The 15,114-nt window shown below is 33.4% G+C and overlaps 3 protein-coding genes and 1 pseudogene across 3 annotated transcripts; 3 read left to right on the forward strand and 1 right to left on the reverse strand.

The window, feature by feature from the left end:
- The first annotated feature begins 1,962 nt into the window (after window positions 1–1,962).
- LOC131656268 (uncharacterized) lies at window positions 1,963–5,597 on the forward strand. The gene is made up of 2 exons (XM_058926013.1): window positions 1,963–2,252; window positions 2,648–5,597. Exon 2 carries the CDS (start codon window positions 2,764–2,766, stop codon window positions 4,600–4,602), a length of 1,839 nt encoding a protein of 612 aa, XP_058781996.1. The 5' UTR covers window positions 1,963–2,252; window positions 2,648–2,763; the 3' UTR covers window positions 4,603–5,597.
- On the forward strand, window positions 4,604–5,338 carry LOC131658470 (uncharacterized). Its single transcript, XM_058927759.1, has one exon. The coding sequence runs from the start codon at window positions 4,604–4,606 to the stop codon at window positions 5,336–5,338; it is 735 nt and encodes a 244-aa protein (XP_058783742.1).
- A 1,072-nt stretch (window positions 5,598–6,669) lies between the features above and the next one.
- On the forward strand, window positions 6,670–9,432 carry LOC131656269 (putative receptor protein kinase ZmPK1). Its single transcript, XM_058926014.1, has one exon. It carries the CDS (start codon window positions 6,714–6,716, stop codon window positions 9,135–9,137), a length of 2,424 nt encoding a protein of 807 aa, XP_058781997.1. The 5' UTR covers window positions 6,670–6,713; the 3' UTR covers window positions 9,138–9,432.
- Window positions 9,433–10,471: 1,039 nt separating this feature from the next.
- Window positions 10,472–13,445, reverse strand: LOC131656270 (putative receptor protein kinase ZmPK1; annotated as a pseudogene).
- Between the last annotated feature and the right edge of the window lie 1,669 nt (window positions 13,446–15,114).

Below are 15,114 nucleotides of genomic sequence, written 5' to 3' on the forward strand. Positions count from 1 at the left end.
TTTATTTATTAATTTCACAAATATTCAAAAATGTAGCTAATACAAAATGAACAAAAATATAAGTTGTTTTATAAAGATATTCTTTATAATTATGAATAATTAGAAAATAAATAAAAAATAAACATCTTAATTAAAAATATTAATATTTTATTAGTATTATAATTTTTCTATAACTAAATTATACAGAAATAAAAAACTATTATATATATATATATATATATATATATATATATATATATATATATATATATATATATATAAAGTAAATAATAAATTAATAATTAAATTGACTATTTTTTATAAACAGTTAACTTGACTATTTAATTTGTATAAAATTATAAATTTGTTCTTTTTTTTTAATAAGAATACTTTATTAATCCCAAAAAAACAGTGTCATACATGCCCATCACAACGGATCTATTATATAATACTCATAGTTTCCCTGTCACTCAAAAAACTACAACAATGTTTCTCTATCAATGAGATTTTATCATTCTATGAAGGGAACCTCTAATCACTATTATATTTTTAAATTCAGTCATCATATTTTTTTGTTTCTTCCTAATTATAAATTTATTTATTATTATTTGATTTAAGTTTTTTTAAAAAATAAGACTCATTGTAATTATAAAAAAAAAATTTAAGCTAAAAAAAGGACAATGACAAATGACAAGTATTTGTAATTTTGATGTGTTAACAATGTATGTTACATTTATAAAAGAGAGAAAGAGAAAAATACTAATTTGAAATAGGTATGAATTGCCCAATAAAGATTTACAATATCCATGGCATGATATTTGAACTATTCAATTTCTGAATCGGGTAAATTAATTTTGAAAGATTTTACTATAATCATATCAATAATATCAATGATAATTTATAATAATGATTATAAAAGACATTAAATTAAAATGAATAATAGAATATTTTTCTTTAAAAAATATAAACTCGAATCTCATTGTATTTTTCCTCTCTAAATATTTCTCCATCTTCTTATCCATAGATCTACAACTTAAAAAAACAAAAAAGTAACAAAAATGTTAAAAAGATGAGAGAATAGTATAGATCTACAAAGACTTTTGGGGGGAGTTTGTGGACCTGGAAAAAAAATTAATCAAGATAGCCAGTTGGACTGAGTAAATTAACACTACTGGTTTATTTTCTGTCCAATACAATATCTACATTATCTAACCAATTAGGAAGTAATATGTACAATTATCCACCATATCAAAAAGTTCCAATCAGAGCTCAATTGCTTAATTTGATATGTGAGCAATTATTAATCAATAATAACAACTTCAAAAAATTTGAATCTGATGCTGTTTCAGAATAATAATTGTCTGCCGCCGCGAAACAACACCGAACCAACACCGAGGAAGAATCCATAACTGAAAGTTAAGATTTTTAGTATCAAAATGAAGAAAAAAAAAGTAAACAAAATGAAGATGAAGAACATAACATATCGTTTGAACATAACTACGTATCAAAACAAAATCCATTAGAGAGTCAAAATAAGAATAAAAATAATAAAACAGAATAATAAAGCATAACGAATTTGTGATATGAAAATCAAACAAAGCGAATTTGTGATATGAAAATCAACAAAGCGAATTTGTGATATGAAATCAAAGAACAGCAACCATAAAACTTACTGAAAGAAATAGTATATCCGTATCATGGTTTGTGGAGTTGTAGTTGAATATTTATAGGAAAAATTGAATGCAAACATTTGCATCTGTGCCAAAATTGAAGGGTCTTCCATGGATTGTATACAAAATTTAAATTGTTGAATTTACCAACATATACGTAGACAGGCCCGGCCCCAACCAGGTGCAGGCTGTGCTACTGCACTGGGCCTCACAATCCTGGGGGCCCAATATTTAATATTACTATTAACAAATTATATATATAAAAAAAATAAAATATTAAAAGGTATAGTAGATGAAACGGTACGTCTCTCTTTTTTTTCTATTATCTCTCCTCTTCCCCTTTTTTGTAAAACAACACAACACATATTATCTCTCCTCTTCCCCTTCTCTGTAAAACAACACAACACAGTAACGATAAAAAAAACGAAACGCTGTTAACACACCACACCACCAATCCACCGCGGCACCGTCGTTTGTTGAAACACCACACCATACCGAAACTCTTCACCGTAGTGAGTGAAACACCGCACTTTAACAAAACGTTGCATCGAAACACTTCACCGTGACGAAACGGCGAAACGCAAACGCACCACCACTGTTGGGGTATGTTTTTTTTTTCTTTTCTTTATTTCTTTTAAGTTCTGGTATGGTATATATGCCTCCAAGGATAGAATTTTAGTTGTTTTGTTTCAATAGGGTTTTAGACAAAATTAAATATAGGGTTGTTCATATACTGTGTTGAGTGTTGTTAATTGTTATTTCTTAATTGATTTTCATAATTATTGTAAAACTTAATTGATTTTGTTGTTATACTGTGCAGTATTTTTGAATTGGGTATTTTTGATTGTATTGTTGTGATTCAAGTTTTGTTCTAATTTTCTAAATGATTCCTAAAAGAATTATAGTTAAGCTTAAGCTAGTAATTTTTAATTTCCTCTATAATCTTTCTTATTAATGTAATTGATTTTGTTTTGCTTTAATAATTTAATTTATTTTAGGAACTCAATTTTACAACGGGACTGCAATAGACGTTTGCCGGTGAATACTACGGTCTACGAAATTGATCTTCAGCGAACACATTAAACATAGTGAGATATTCCAGGTTTTTTTTACTATGCCTCCTAAGATGCCTCCTAAGAATAGAAAGTATGAATGTGGAAATGATAAGCGTAGGAAAAAGAAAAAAATTGAAGAGTTAGTTAGATCTCAAGCGGGAGCTCTTGATAAATTTTTAACTAAAGAATCACAAGTTTCAAATGAAAATGTTGATAATATTGAAGTTGTGCCTATTGAAAATGATAATCTTGATAGTGTGCCTATTGAAAATGATAATGTTGATAGTGTGCCTATTGAAAATGACAATCTTGATAGTATGCCCATTGATGAGGAAATTAATAATGATAATGATAATCTTGAGGAAGTTAATAATGATCATAATGTTGATTATGATATATTTGATCCAAGAAATTGGGACCGTCTTCAACCTAAACTAATTGATTTATTAGTTATGAAAGGTCCTAAAAGAGATAATTCTATTTCAAAGGGTCCTAGAGATAGTTTGAATAGACGTTTTACGGCTAATTTGTATACGAGGGCTTTAGCAAATGGAGAGATGTGTGATAGAGATTGGCTTGTTTATTCGAAAGAGCTTGATAGATTATTTTGTTTTTGTTGTAAAGTTTTTAAAAATGGTATTGGTAAGGGACAATTAGCAAATGAGGGTTATAGTGATTGGGTACATGTTGGTGCAAGAATTAAAGAGCACGAGTTAGGCATGGAACATGTTAAAAATATGACTACTTGGTATGAGTATCGTCAAAGGCTGCAAACATTTCAAACTATTGATAAAACGACTCAAAGATTAATTGAGAAAGAAAAGGTTCATTGGAAAAATGTTTTAAAAAGAGTTATTTCAATAGTAAAATTTCTAGCTAAACATAATTTGGCCTTTCGTGGTTCTCAAGAGAAATTGTACGAAGATAACAACGGAAACTTTTTGGGTTTGATTGAAATGTTAGCTGAATTTGACCCAATAATCCAAGAACATGTTAGACGTGTTACAACTCAAAAAGTTCATGTTCATTATCTTGGGCATAAAATACAAAATGAGTTGATTTCATTGCTTGGTTCTGCAATTAAAATTGAAATTATTAGAAAAATCAAACAAGCAAAGTATTTCTCTGTGATACTTGATTGTACTCCTGATGTTAGTCACCAAGAGCAGATGTCTTTGATAATAAGATATGTAGATATTTCTTCAGCTTCTGTTAGCATTGAGGAATCCTTTTTAGGATTTTTGAATGTGAATGATACAACTGGTCAAGGGCTTTTTGATGTTTTACAAAATGAATTGAAAGAGCTTGGTCTCAACCTATTTGATGTGAGAGGACAAGGTTATGATAATGGGTCAAATATGAAAGGAAAACATCAAGGTGTACAAAAGAGATTTTTAGACATAAATCCGAGAGCCTTTTATACTCCTTGTGGTTGTCATAGTCTTAATTTGGCATTGTGTGATATGGCTAACTCTTGTATTAAAGCTAGGAATTTTTTTGGAGTTATTCAACGCATTTATACAATTTTTGCCAATTCTACTAAGAGGTGGAAAATTTTAAAAGATAATGTAAAAGGGTTGACTCCAAAATCATTGTCTTCCACTCGTTGGGAGAGTCGTGTAGAAAGTGTCAAAGCTATAAGAACTCAAATGTTAGATTTTAGAGAAGCTTTACTTGAAGTGTCTGATAATGATCTTGATCCTAAAATACAAAATGAAGCTAAATCATTAGCAACAAATGAGCTTGGTGATTTTGAGTTTTTGATAGCTATAATTATTTGGTTTGAAATATTATCTGCAATTAATTCTGTTAGCAAGATTTTACAGGAAAAGGATATGCTTATTGATGTTGCTATGGAAAAAATAAAGGAGTTGATTATTGATTTTACAGGAAATTGATATGCTTATTGATTTTGAGGATTATAGAGAAACAGGTTTTTATAAGGCATTGGTTAATGCTAAGGAAATTGCGGTTGAATTGAATATCACCCCTACATTTCCTCAAAGGCGTATTATTAAAAGAAAAAGACAATTTGATGAGAATTTGAATACCCCAATAGTTGAGCTATCTGAAGAGGAATCTTTCAGGATTAATTATTTTCTTTACCTTGTTGATCAAGTTGTTGTTTCTCTTAATAAGAGATTTGAGCAATACCAAGAGTATGAAAGTATTTTTGGTTTCTTATTTACTTCTCACAAGTTACAATCATTGGATGATGCAACTTTGAAGTCTTGTTGTAGTAACTTTGAACGGGTATTGAAACATAATGAACAATCTGATATTGATGGGAATGAATTTTTTGCAGAGTTAAAGTTACTTAGAGAAATGTTGCCTGAAGAAATCATAACACCTATTGATATATTATTATTTTCGAAAGGCTTGGATTGTTTTCCTAATACAGTTATTGCATATAGAATTTTATTGACTATTCCTGTGACTGTTGCTTCTGCAGAAAGAAGTTTTTCAAAATTGAAGTTGTTAAAGACTTACTTGCGGTCTACCATGTCACAAGAAAGACTTAATGGATTGGCAACAATAGCAGTTGAAAATGATATTTTGGAAACGATAAAATATGAAGACTTGGTTGATGAATTTGCTTCAAAAAGTGTTCGTAGGATGACTCTTTTTAAGTAGCTACATACTTTAAGTTGTATGAAATGATGTTTATAGTTTAAACAATATTTTGAGCCTTTTGATACTTCCTTTGATTAATATATAATTTTATTTTTTGTGCATTATTTCTAATTATTGAAATTGTATTTTTCTAATATTTAGGCCCATTTTTGGAATTAGAACAGGGCCTCCGACTTGATTGGGCCGGCCCTGTACGTAGACCAATGAGAGTTAGAGGCATTAGTAAAGTAATATTTGAGATAACAAATTTAGGACATGACTGCTCTTCAAAAACCATTATGTTAAATTTATATTTATATATATATATATATATATATATATATATATATATATATATATATATATATATATATATATATATATATATATATATATATATATAGGAGGGTTATATTTACTCCAGGAGTAAGTTATTATAACTTACTCCAAATCTAGACCATTGATTCTTTTCAATCTAGAGGTTTAAATTAATAAGTAATTAAATATGGAGAGAGAAAACTATTACTTATTATTTTTAACCATTAGATTCATAAGAATCAATGGTCTAGATTTGGAGTAAGTTATAATAACTTACTCCTGGAGTATATATATATATATATATATATATATATATATATATATATATATATAGGGATCATATCAAGTGAGAGCATTTTTTAATGAGAGATTAGAGGATCAAATATCAACCATTAGATTCATCAAGAGAGAGAAATTAATAGCCACATTAATGTGTTAACATTCTCTCTCTTGATGAATTCAATGGTTGATATTTATTCCTCTCATCTCTCATTAAAAAATGCTCTCACTTTATATGCTCCATATATATATATATATATATATATATATATATATATATATATATATATATATATATATATATATATAAGTATTATTGCATGTAATTGCATGGTGAATTACAAAAATAAGGAGAAAATTTTATTTTTTTATAAATAGGCCCATTAAAGACTGCGTAATTCGCAGTCCAGACAGGGTTGAGCCTGAATAGTAAAAATAGAGGATATTTAAATATGAATTTTTTGGGTCCGGCTCTGAAAAGTCTGAAACCCGCATGGGTCTGTCAGTTTAGGGCCGAATAGCCCATTTTGACACCTCTATTAGTAATAAATAAAATGAGGAGTTTTCTTTTCTAGAATATAAGAGAATTATGTATAGGAGATGTTAAGCAAAAGTCATAAATGAAAACAGGAAATACTTGGAAAGTCAAAGTTTCATTAAACGATTCAATAATACACGACATATAAAATTCAACATCATATTCAATACGATTAGGAAAGTTGACCAATGAACTTGAACTTTATGAATAAAAAAGAGACACCTGTGAGGTGATAACAAAAGAATACATCAACGGCGTAGCATGATGCGAATGGCCTCTTCACAAATCTTGATCACTTTTCTCATCGTTCTCTTCCATTTTCAACACTCATCATCATTCTCCCTCTCTGTGGAAAAACCCCAGCAAGATATTATAGTTTCACCCACAGGCACATTCACAGCAGGCTTCTACCCTGTTGGAGAAAATGCTTATTCCTTCGCCATATGGTTCACTCAAAAACATAAAAACCTCGACAAGGCCACCGTTGTTTGGATGGCAAATCGTGATCAACCAGTTAACGGGAAACGCTCAACACTTTCCCTTCTTAAAACTGGCAACCTCGTCTTAAGTGACGCAGGATATTCCAATGTTTGGTCCACTAACACTAACTCATCCAAACTACTTGAGTTGTTTTTGTCCGACACCGGAAATCTCATTCTCAGAGAGCGTAGTAAAAATGATTCCATTTTGTGGCAAAGCTTTGATTTCCCAACAGATACCCTCCTTCCTGATCAAAAATTTTCAGGGTACATGAACCTTGTTTCATCCAAAAGCGGCACCAACTATTCCTCGGGCTTCTACAAGCTATTTTTCGACTCAACCGATTTTCTCATACTTCTCTACGGTGGCCCTTTGTATTCAACTATATATTGGGATAGGTCCTATAGTTGGGATACTAGTAGGTCATACAATAACAGCAGGGTTGCGAAACTAGGTGTTTTGGGCGATTTCATTTCTTTTAATGGTTATACTTTAATGACAAGTGATTATGGGACAGTGCTCCAACGAAGATTGACCCTTGATTTTGATGGTAATGTTCGTGTTTATAGCCGAAAACATGGACAAGAGAAGTGGTCAATTTCAGGGCAATTTCACCAACAACCTATAAAAATATATGGAATCTGTGGACCTAATAGCTTTTGCATTAACAATCCAAGAAATGGTAGAAAGTGTTTGTGTATTCCGGGTTATAGTAGGATTGATAGTCAAGATTGGTCTCAAGGGTGCAAACCAAGCTTCCAACTTTCATGCAACAACAAAACAAAGTCCGAGACTCGCTTCCAACACTTACCCCATGTTCAATTTCAGGAAGACAATTCATACGGGAATGCCTATTATTACTACCAGGCAAATTACACCTATAAACAATGCAAGCATCTCTGCTTGAGAATGTGCCAATGCATAGCTTTCGAGTACCGTTTGGCACAGGACGGGGAGGTTAGCTATGATTGCTACGTGAAGACACAGTTACAAAACGGGTATAGTTCACCAGATTTCCAAGGATCAACATTCTTGCGATTGCCAAAAAGAAAACATGTTTTTCTCAGTGAGAATGTTGTAAAAAACGATAGCTTGGTTTATTCGAGAGATAATGGAGTAAAACAACTAAGAAGATCATATGTGGAAGGCAAAGAAAATGGACTAGTCAAGTTTATGCTTTGGTTTGCTACCGGTTTAGGAGTAATTGAGGTGTTGTGCTTCTTTATGGTAGGGTGCTTCTTATTTAAGAATAGGAAACCTTCTAGTGTAGCTAATCATGAGAACATTCTTGCAGCAGCAATAGGGTTTAGGAATTTCAGTTATTGGGAATTGAAACAAGCTACAGCAGATTTTAGTCAAGAGATTGGAAGAGGTGCTGGTGGAACTGTGTATAAGGGTGTTTTATCCGATAATCGAGTTGTTGCGATAAAGTGTTTACATGAAACGAATCAAGGAGATAGTGAGTTTCTTGCTGAAGTTAGCATCATTGGAAGGCTTAACCACATGAACTTGATTGAAATGTGGGGTTATTGTGCAGAAGGAGAGCATAGGTTGTTGGTTTATGAGTACATGAAAAATGGCTCTTTAGCTGAAAATCTCTCATCAAATGCACTTGATTGGGGCAAGAGGTTTAACATTGCTCTAGGAACTGCAAAGGCTCTTGCTTATTTGCATGAAGAATGTTTGGAGTGGATTTTGCATTGTGATATAAAGCCACAAAACATTCTTATTGACTCTGATTACCAACCCAAAGTAGCAGATTTTGGGTTATCTAAGCTATTACAAAGAAACAATGTTGATAACTCAAGTATTTCAAGGATGAGAGGAACAAGAGGTTACATGGCACCTGAATGGGTTTTCAACTTGCCTATCACATCAAAGGTGGATGTTTATAGCTATGGAGTTGTGGTGTTGGAGATGATTACCGGAAAGAATACAACTACATCTATCCAAATCTCAGAAAATGGAATGGAGTCACCTAACGAGAGGTTAGTAACATGGGTGAGAGAGAAAAGAAAGACGGTTTCAGAAGTTAGATGTTGGGTTGAACAAATAGTTGATCCTTCATTGGGATCAAATTATGACATTGTTAAATTGGAGACTTTGGCAACGGTGGCTTTGGATTGTGTTGAGGAAGAGAAAGATGTGAGACCTACCATGAGTCAAGTTGTTGAAAGGCTCCAAAGTCATGAACATGATTCTTGATTGTTTCCCTTATATAGATAGAGTGATCTTAGGATTAGCTTGCTATCTAAGATGATCAACTTCATTTTACTTTCAGTTTTATTGCAATATATATAAAGGCTTAATGCACATTGTATTTTCTTTGAATGATTGTGAATAAACAAAATAGTTTTTACTATGGCATGTAAGAATCTTTCCGACTAGGAATAGAAATCGAAAATGAAGAATATATTCAAAACTTAAGTAAATAAATGGAAGGAATCACCATATATATGTTTTAGATTTGCAGGCAGATGTAACCATCATGAATTAATCGAGCTTTGCAGAGAGTTGTTAAGTTGAGAATAGTAAAAAATAGGGATAAGGGAAAGTTACTGCTTAGAGACATCACCACCCACGTACTTTAAGAGAACGGGTCATGAAACTAGTTAGGGAGGCCCAAGTTAAAACGAACAACTTTTAGAAGTAGTTCAAGCGACCTACAATAATGAGATTCTTTGTCAGGTAAGTTTGACATGGAGAGGCTTATATGTAGGAGTGTTTGACGTGTGAATGATCTCTTTGAGTTGATTTATACATAAAAAGTATTAAACCATGCAAAGTTAATGGATATCTTGTTATAAACTCTTGCCTTTGCAAAAGAAAATTGTTCATTCCACTACTTTTCTTAACATGATTAAACGTAATATTGATAGATACATAACTAAAATAATGTTAATCTCATTAAGAACTCTTAGAGGGGAGAAAAGATCAGCTTCATGTTTGTTACTTTTAGAAAATTAAATTAACTAAAATAGAAATGGAGAGTTACTGAGTTATGCCTCAGGGAGTACTCTGCCTTGCAAAATTTCTTAGGTGTATGTATCTACATGCTAAAAACTTTTCTCCTACTTACTAGAGTCCGTTCAAGTTAAGATTTTTCTTGTAAAATTTATGCACCCTTTCTACTATGATTGTGAATAAGGGTTCGACATACACCTACTTTATTAAGTAGTCTGCTCTTAGTATCACGAATTTAATTTTTCCACAGGTTATGGTAAAAAACCCCAGGATATCCAATTACCACATATAGGGGGTTAAGGAAACTGTAGCATCTAGGTTAAAGCATAATATATGTTGGCATATCATTGTCATTCTTACACTTCTTAACATACTTAGTGTTGCCTTGGATCATAGTGGGACAGTAGAAACCCTGTCGTAAGGAATTTTTGATAAAGATTTTTCGCCTATGAGGCAACCGCTAACTCTTCCGTGTACCTTTTTATCATGCTTCTTGCTTCTTCTATGTTAAAAGGAAACAAATCTCCAACTACGCAAGAATTACTACAAATAGCTTGTACACGAAGTAACCCATAACGCGACAAGATATCTCACACAGTGTAGGACATAATGCTTAAAATTTTGCTTTCTACTACAATGTCTTGATCACTTAGAGACAAGATGTCTCAAAACTTGACAGTTATCTATAAAACATTACCAATAACAGTACCATGTAATAAGAGATTGAGTCAAAAGAAAAGACTAAATTTATCTTAAATAACAAACTAATCCAAAGATCACTTGTCAATATAACTAACTCCAATTGAAAATAAGATAGAAGCATAAACTTTATTTGGTCGTTACAAGGATGTTAACTATCATTTAATAAATAATGACTTCATAAACTTCAATAGACAACTGACAACCATGTGAGATGGATTTTCTTTGTAGAAACAATCAAGAATCATGCTCATGACTTTGGAGCCTTTCAACAACTTGACTCATGGTAGGTCTCACATCTTTCTCTTCCTCAACACAATCCAAAGCCACCATTGCCAAAGTCTCCAAGTTAACAATGTCATAATTTGATCCCAATGAAGGGTCAACTATTTGTTCAACCCAACATCTAACTTCTGAAACTGTCCTTCTTTTCTCTCTAACCCATGTTACTAACCTCTTGTTATGTGACACTATTCCATCTTCTTGGATTTGGATACATGTAGTTGGAGTCTTTCCAGTAATCATCTCCATCACCACAACTCCATAGCTATAAACATCCACCTTTGATGTGATAGGCAAGTTGAAAACCCATTCAGGTGCCATGTAACCTCTTGTTCCTCTCATCCTTGAAATACTTGAGTTATCAACATTGTTTCTTTGTAATAGCTTAGACAATCCAAAATCTGCTACTTTGGGTTGGAAATCAGAGTCAATAAGTATGTTTTGTGGCTTTATATCACAATGCAAAATCCACTCCAAACATTCTTCATGTAAATAAGCAAGCGCCTTTGCAGTTCCCAGAGCAATGTTATACCTCTTATCCCAATCAAGTGCATTTGATGAGAGATTTTCAGCCAAAGAGCCATTTTTCATGTACTCATAAACCAACATCCTATGCTTTCCGTCGACGCAATAGCCCAACATCCCAATTAAATTCATGTGGTTAAGCCTTCCAATAATACTAACTTCAGCAAGAAACTCACTATCTCCTTGATTTGCTTCATGTAAACACTTTATCGCAACAGCTCTATTATCGGATAAAACACCCTTATACACAGTTCCACCAGCACCTCTTCCAATCTCTTGACTAAAACCTTTTGTAGCTTGTTTCAATTCTGAATAACTAAATTTCCTAAGCCCTATTTCTGCTGCAAGAACATACCCATGACTATCTACACTAGAGTGTTTCCTATTTTTAAATAAGAAACACCCTACCATAAAGAAGCACAATACCTCAATTACTCCCAAGCCAGTAGCAAACCAAAGCATAAACTTCACTGATCTATTTTCACTGCGTTTGATATATGATCTTCTTAATTGTTTTACTCCATCATATCTTGAACAAACCAAGCTACCGTTTTGTATAACATTCTCATGAAAAAATACATGTTTTCTCTTTGGCACTCGCAAGTATAATGATCCTCGAAAATCTGGTGAACTATACCCATTTTGTAACTGTGACTTGAGATAGCAATTATACACACCCCTCACCATAAGGTACTGGAAGGCTACGCAGTGACACGTTCTCAAGCAGAAATGTTTACATTGTTTGTAGGTGTAATTTGCTTGGAAGTCATAATCGTATCCATAAAACTCAACATGAGGTAAGTGTTGGAACCAAGTCTCGGACTTTGTTTTGTTGTTGCATGAAAGTTGGAAGCTTGGTTTGCACCCTTGAGACCAATCTTTATCATTGATGCTATTAAAACCAGGAAGACACAAACACTTTCTACCATTACCTGGAGTGTTAATGCCAAAGCTATTTGGCCCACAAATTCCATGTATTTTGAAAGGTTGTTGGTGGAATTGCCCTGAAATTGACCACTTGTCGTCTCCATGTTTTCGGCTATAAGCACGAACATTACCATCAAAATCAAGCGTTAATCTTCGTTGGAGCACTGTCCCATAATCACTTGTCATCAAAGTAAAATGATCAGAAGAACTGAATTTCCCCAAAACATCTAGTTTTGCAACCCTGCTATTGTTGTATGTGGATCTACCAGCCTCCCAACTCACAAGCCAAGGATATGGCCAATAAATACTTGAAAGTATTGGGCTATCGTAAAGCAAACGGAGAACATTATCGTTATCGAAGAAAAGCTTGTAGAAGCCAGAGGAATATTTGTCGCCGCTTTTGGAGGAAACAAGTTTCATGTACCTAGTGAAACTTTGATCAGGAAGGAGAGTATCTGTTGGGAAATCAAAGCTTTGCCACAAATTGACACCATTTTTGTTAAGCTCTCTTAGAACGAGATTTCCCGTGTCGTACAAAAACAGTTCAAGTGGTTTGGACTTGGATGAGTTGGTGTTTGTGGACCAAACAATGGAATGTCCTGCATCGGTTAAGACGAGGTTGCCAGTTTTGAGAAGGGAAAGCGTCGAGCGTTTTCCGTTGACGGATTGATCACGATTTGCCATCCAAACAACGGTAGCATTGCTGAGATTTGTATGTTTTTGTGTGAACCAAATGGGAATGAATAAGCATTTTCACCAACAGGGTAGAAGCCTGCAGTGAATATGCCTTTGGGTGAGAGTAGAATGTTTTCGGGGTTTTCTACTGAGAGTGAGAATGAAGAGGAGTGGTGGAAATTGAAGAGGATGATGAGGACTGTGATGAAGATATGTGAAGAGGTCATTTGCATCATTTTCATGCTATAATGTTGAAGTGCTGTTTTGTTATTCTCTTTGTCAAGATATAAATACAAGTATAGGTGGTGACTTTAATGCGCACTGACCTACCTTTCAACTCGGTTGTAAATTGTAATGATTAAGCTTAGACTGGACCATCTCACAGGTGTTCTTCCTGCACGTTGATTCCACCACCGGTGGTCCTTTTGTTTATTCGTGAAGTTCACGTTTTCTAACTGTACCGAAACTAATGTGGAATTTTATATGTCTTGTAGGAGAGAATCGAATAATGAAACTTCCATTTTCAAAGAATGTCGGACTCGGCCATTCTCTCGTCAATATCGTCATTTCATTTTTGTTGAAGTTGAGGGCGGGCCAAACCCATTCTATGCTTGTTTAAAACAAGCTCACGTTTTCTTCGGGTGTGAAGTTACAAAAAATTGTTGGCAACATGCAGGTTTGGCTCATATTGTGACTTCTCGCCTAAATCTTTTTCCGGATGTTATCTCTTTGATTTTTGACATTTGTTGTAGAGAGAATTCTATGGTGGCGGGAAGAGTAGCGGTTATGATTGATACCATGTGGACAAATCGTAATAATATAATTTGGAATAATGAAAGCGACGTTTCTTCTATTCTTGGCTCTCAAGCTCTTTGTGGTTGGCAAGAGTGGTTTAAGGCCCAAACCCATGGGGATAATGAGAATATTTCTGTTACCACGACTAGTTGGAGTCCTCCGGTGGAGGGGAGTTTAAAGTGCAATGTTGATGCGGGTTTTAATACCCGTAAAGGTACTACGAATCGAGGTTGGTGTTTTCGAGATCATTTGGGGTTTTTCGTGTGTGGGGGAACGGCTTGGGATTTTGGCTCTTTTTCTATTTTAGAAGCGGAAGTGTTGGCTATTAAAGAGGCTATCCTTAGTGCTATTGATCTACATATGGAGAAGGTTGTTTTTGAAAGTGATTCTCAAAGAACTATTCAAGCTATTCTCTCGGATCGTCCTGGTGTGTCTGATTTTAGTCTTATTGTTTCTTCCATTCGTAATTTACTTTTTGATTTTCCTAACTTTGAGGTGAAGTTTGTGAAACGCCAAGCGAACTCGGTGGCTCATTCCTTAGCTAAGGCGGTCGATTCTTGGACTAGGCGTAGTTGGTTTAATGTATTACCTCCTTGTATTGCTACTTTGTTGATTAATGATATGAGTTGATTTTCTCTTGGTATAAAAAAAAAAAACAAGCTCACGTACAATTTAGTAATAGAACGAGGTAGGAGATAAGACAATGTCTTTAACAATAGTGAGAATAGTGGAGCAGATGCTCATAATATTTTTTATGCGTGAGATCTTCTTAACTCATCTCTACAAGTTACATAACATATCACCAACCAATTTTACCATATTTAATTATTTATTAAGATGTGTAAATTTGAGAGATTTCAAGACAATTTATTCTATGGATAACTCTATGAGAATTTCTTCACCCACCTCCCAACCTTCTTGGCCACCTCCGGTGAATTTACCACAATACCCCTTGTTTCGGAAGTTTATTTCCGAAACTGTACTTTTTTTCTTGAAAAAGGTGTTTTCGGAAATGAACTTCCGAAAACGTGTTTTTTTTAATATAAAATATTGATTTCGGAGATGCATCTCCGAAATAAAGTGACTTTTTCAGAAAATGTGGTGTTTCGGAAGTTCATCTCCGAACGCACCCCCCTTGGAGAATTCGGAAATGAACTTCTGAAAATATGTCTGGACAGAATAAAATGAAAAACAACAACAATTCGCTTTATTTAATCGGGTGAAGATTACAACGATAATATTACATAAAATTAAAGTTACATATTGTTCAACACGGGTAAGTGGGGATGAGAGAGTGGTGGGGAGAAAAAAAGAC

This window comes from Vicia villosa, linkage group LG3 (genome assembly GCF_029867415.1).
Source record: "Vicia villosa cultivar HV-30 ecotype Madison, WI linkage group LG3, Vvil1.0, whole genome shotgun sequence".
NCBI classification, from domain to species: Eukaryota; Viridiplantae; Streptophyta; class Magnoliopsida; order Fabales; family Fabaceae; genus Vicia; species Vicia villosa.

Excerpts from the sequence above, each read along its gene's own strand:
- LOC131656268 (XM_058926013.1), top strand. The coding sequence starts at position 2,764 with ATGCCTCCTAAGATGCCTCCTAAGAATAGAAAGTATGAATGTGGAAAT.
- LOC131658470 (XM_058927759.1), top strand. The coding sequence starts at position 4,604 with ATGCTTATTGATTTTGAGGATTATAGAGAAACAGGTTTTTATAAGGCA.
- LOC131656269 (XM_058926014.1), top strand. The coding sequence starts at position 6,714 with ATGATGCGAATGGCCTCTTCACAAATCTTGATCACTTTTCTCATCGTT.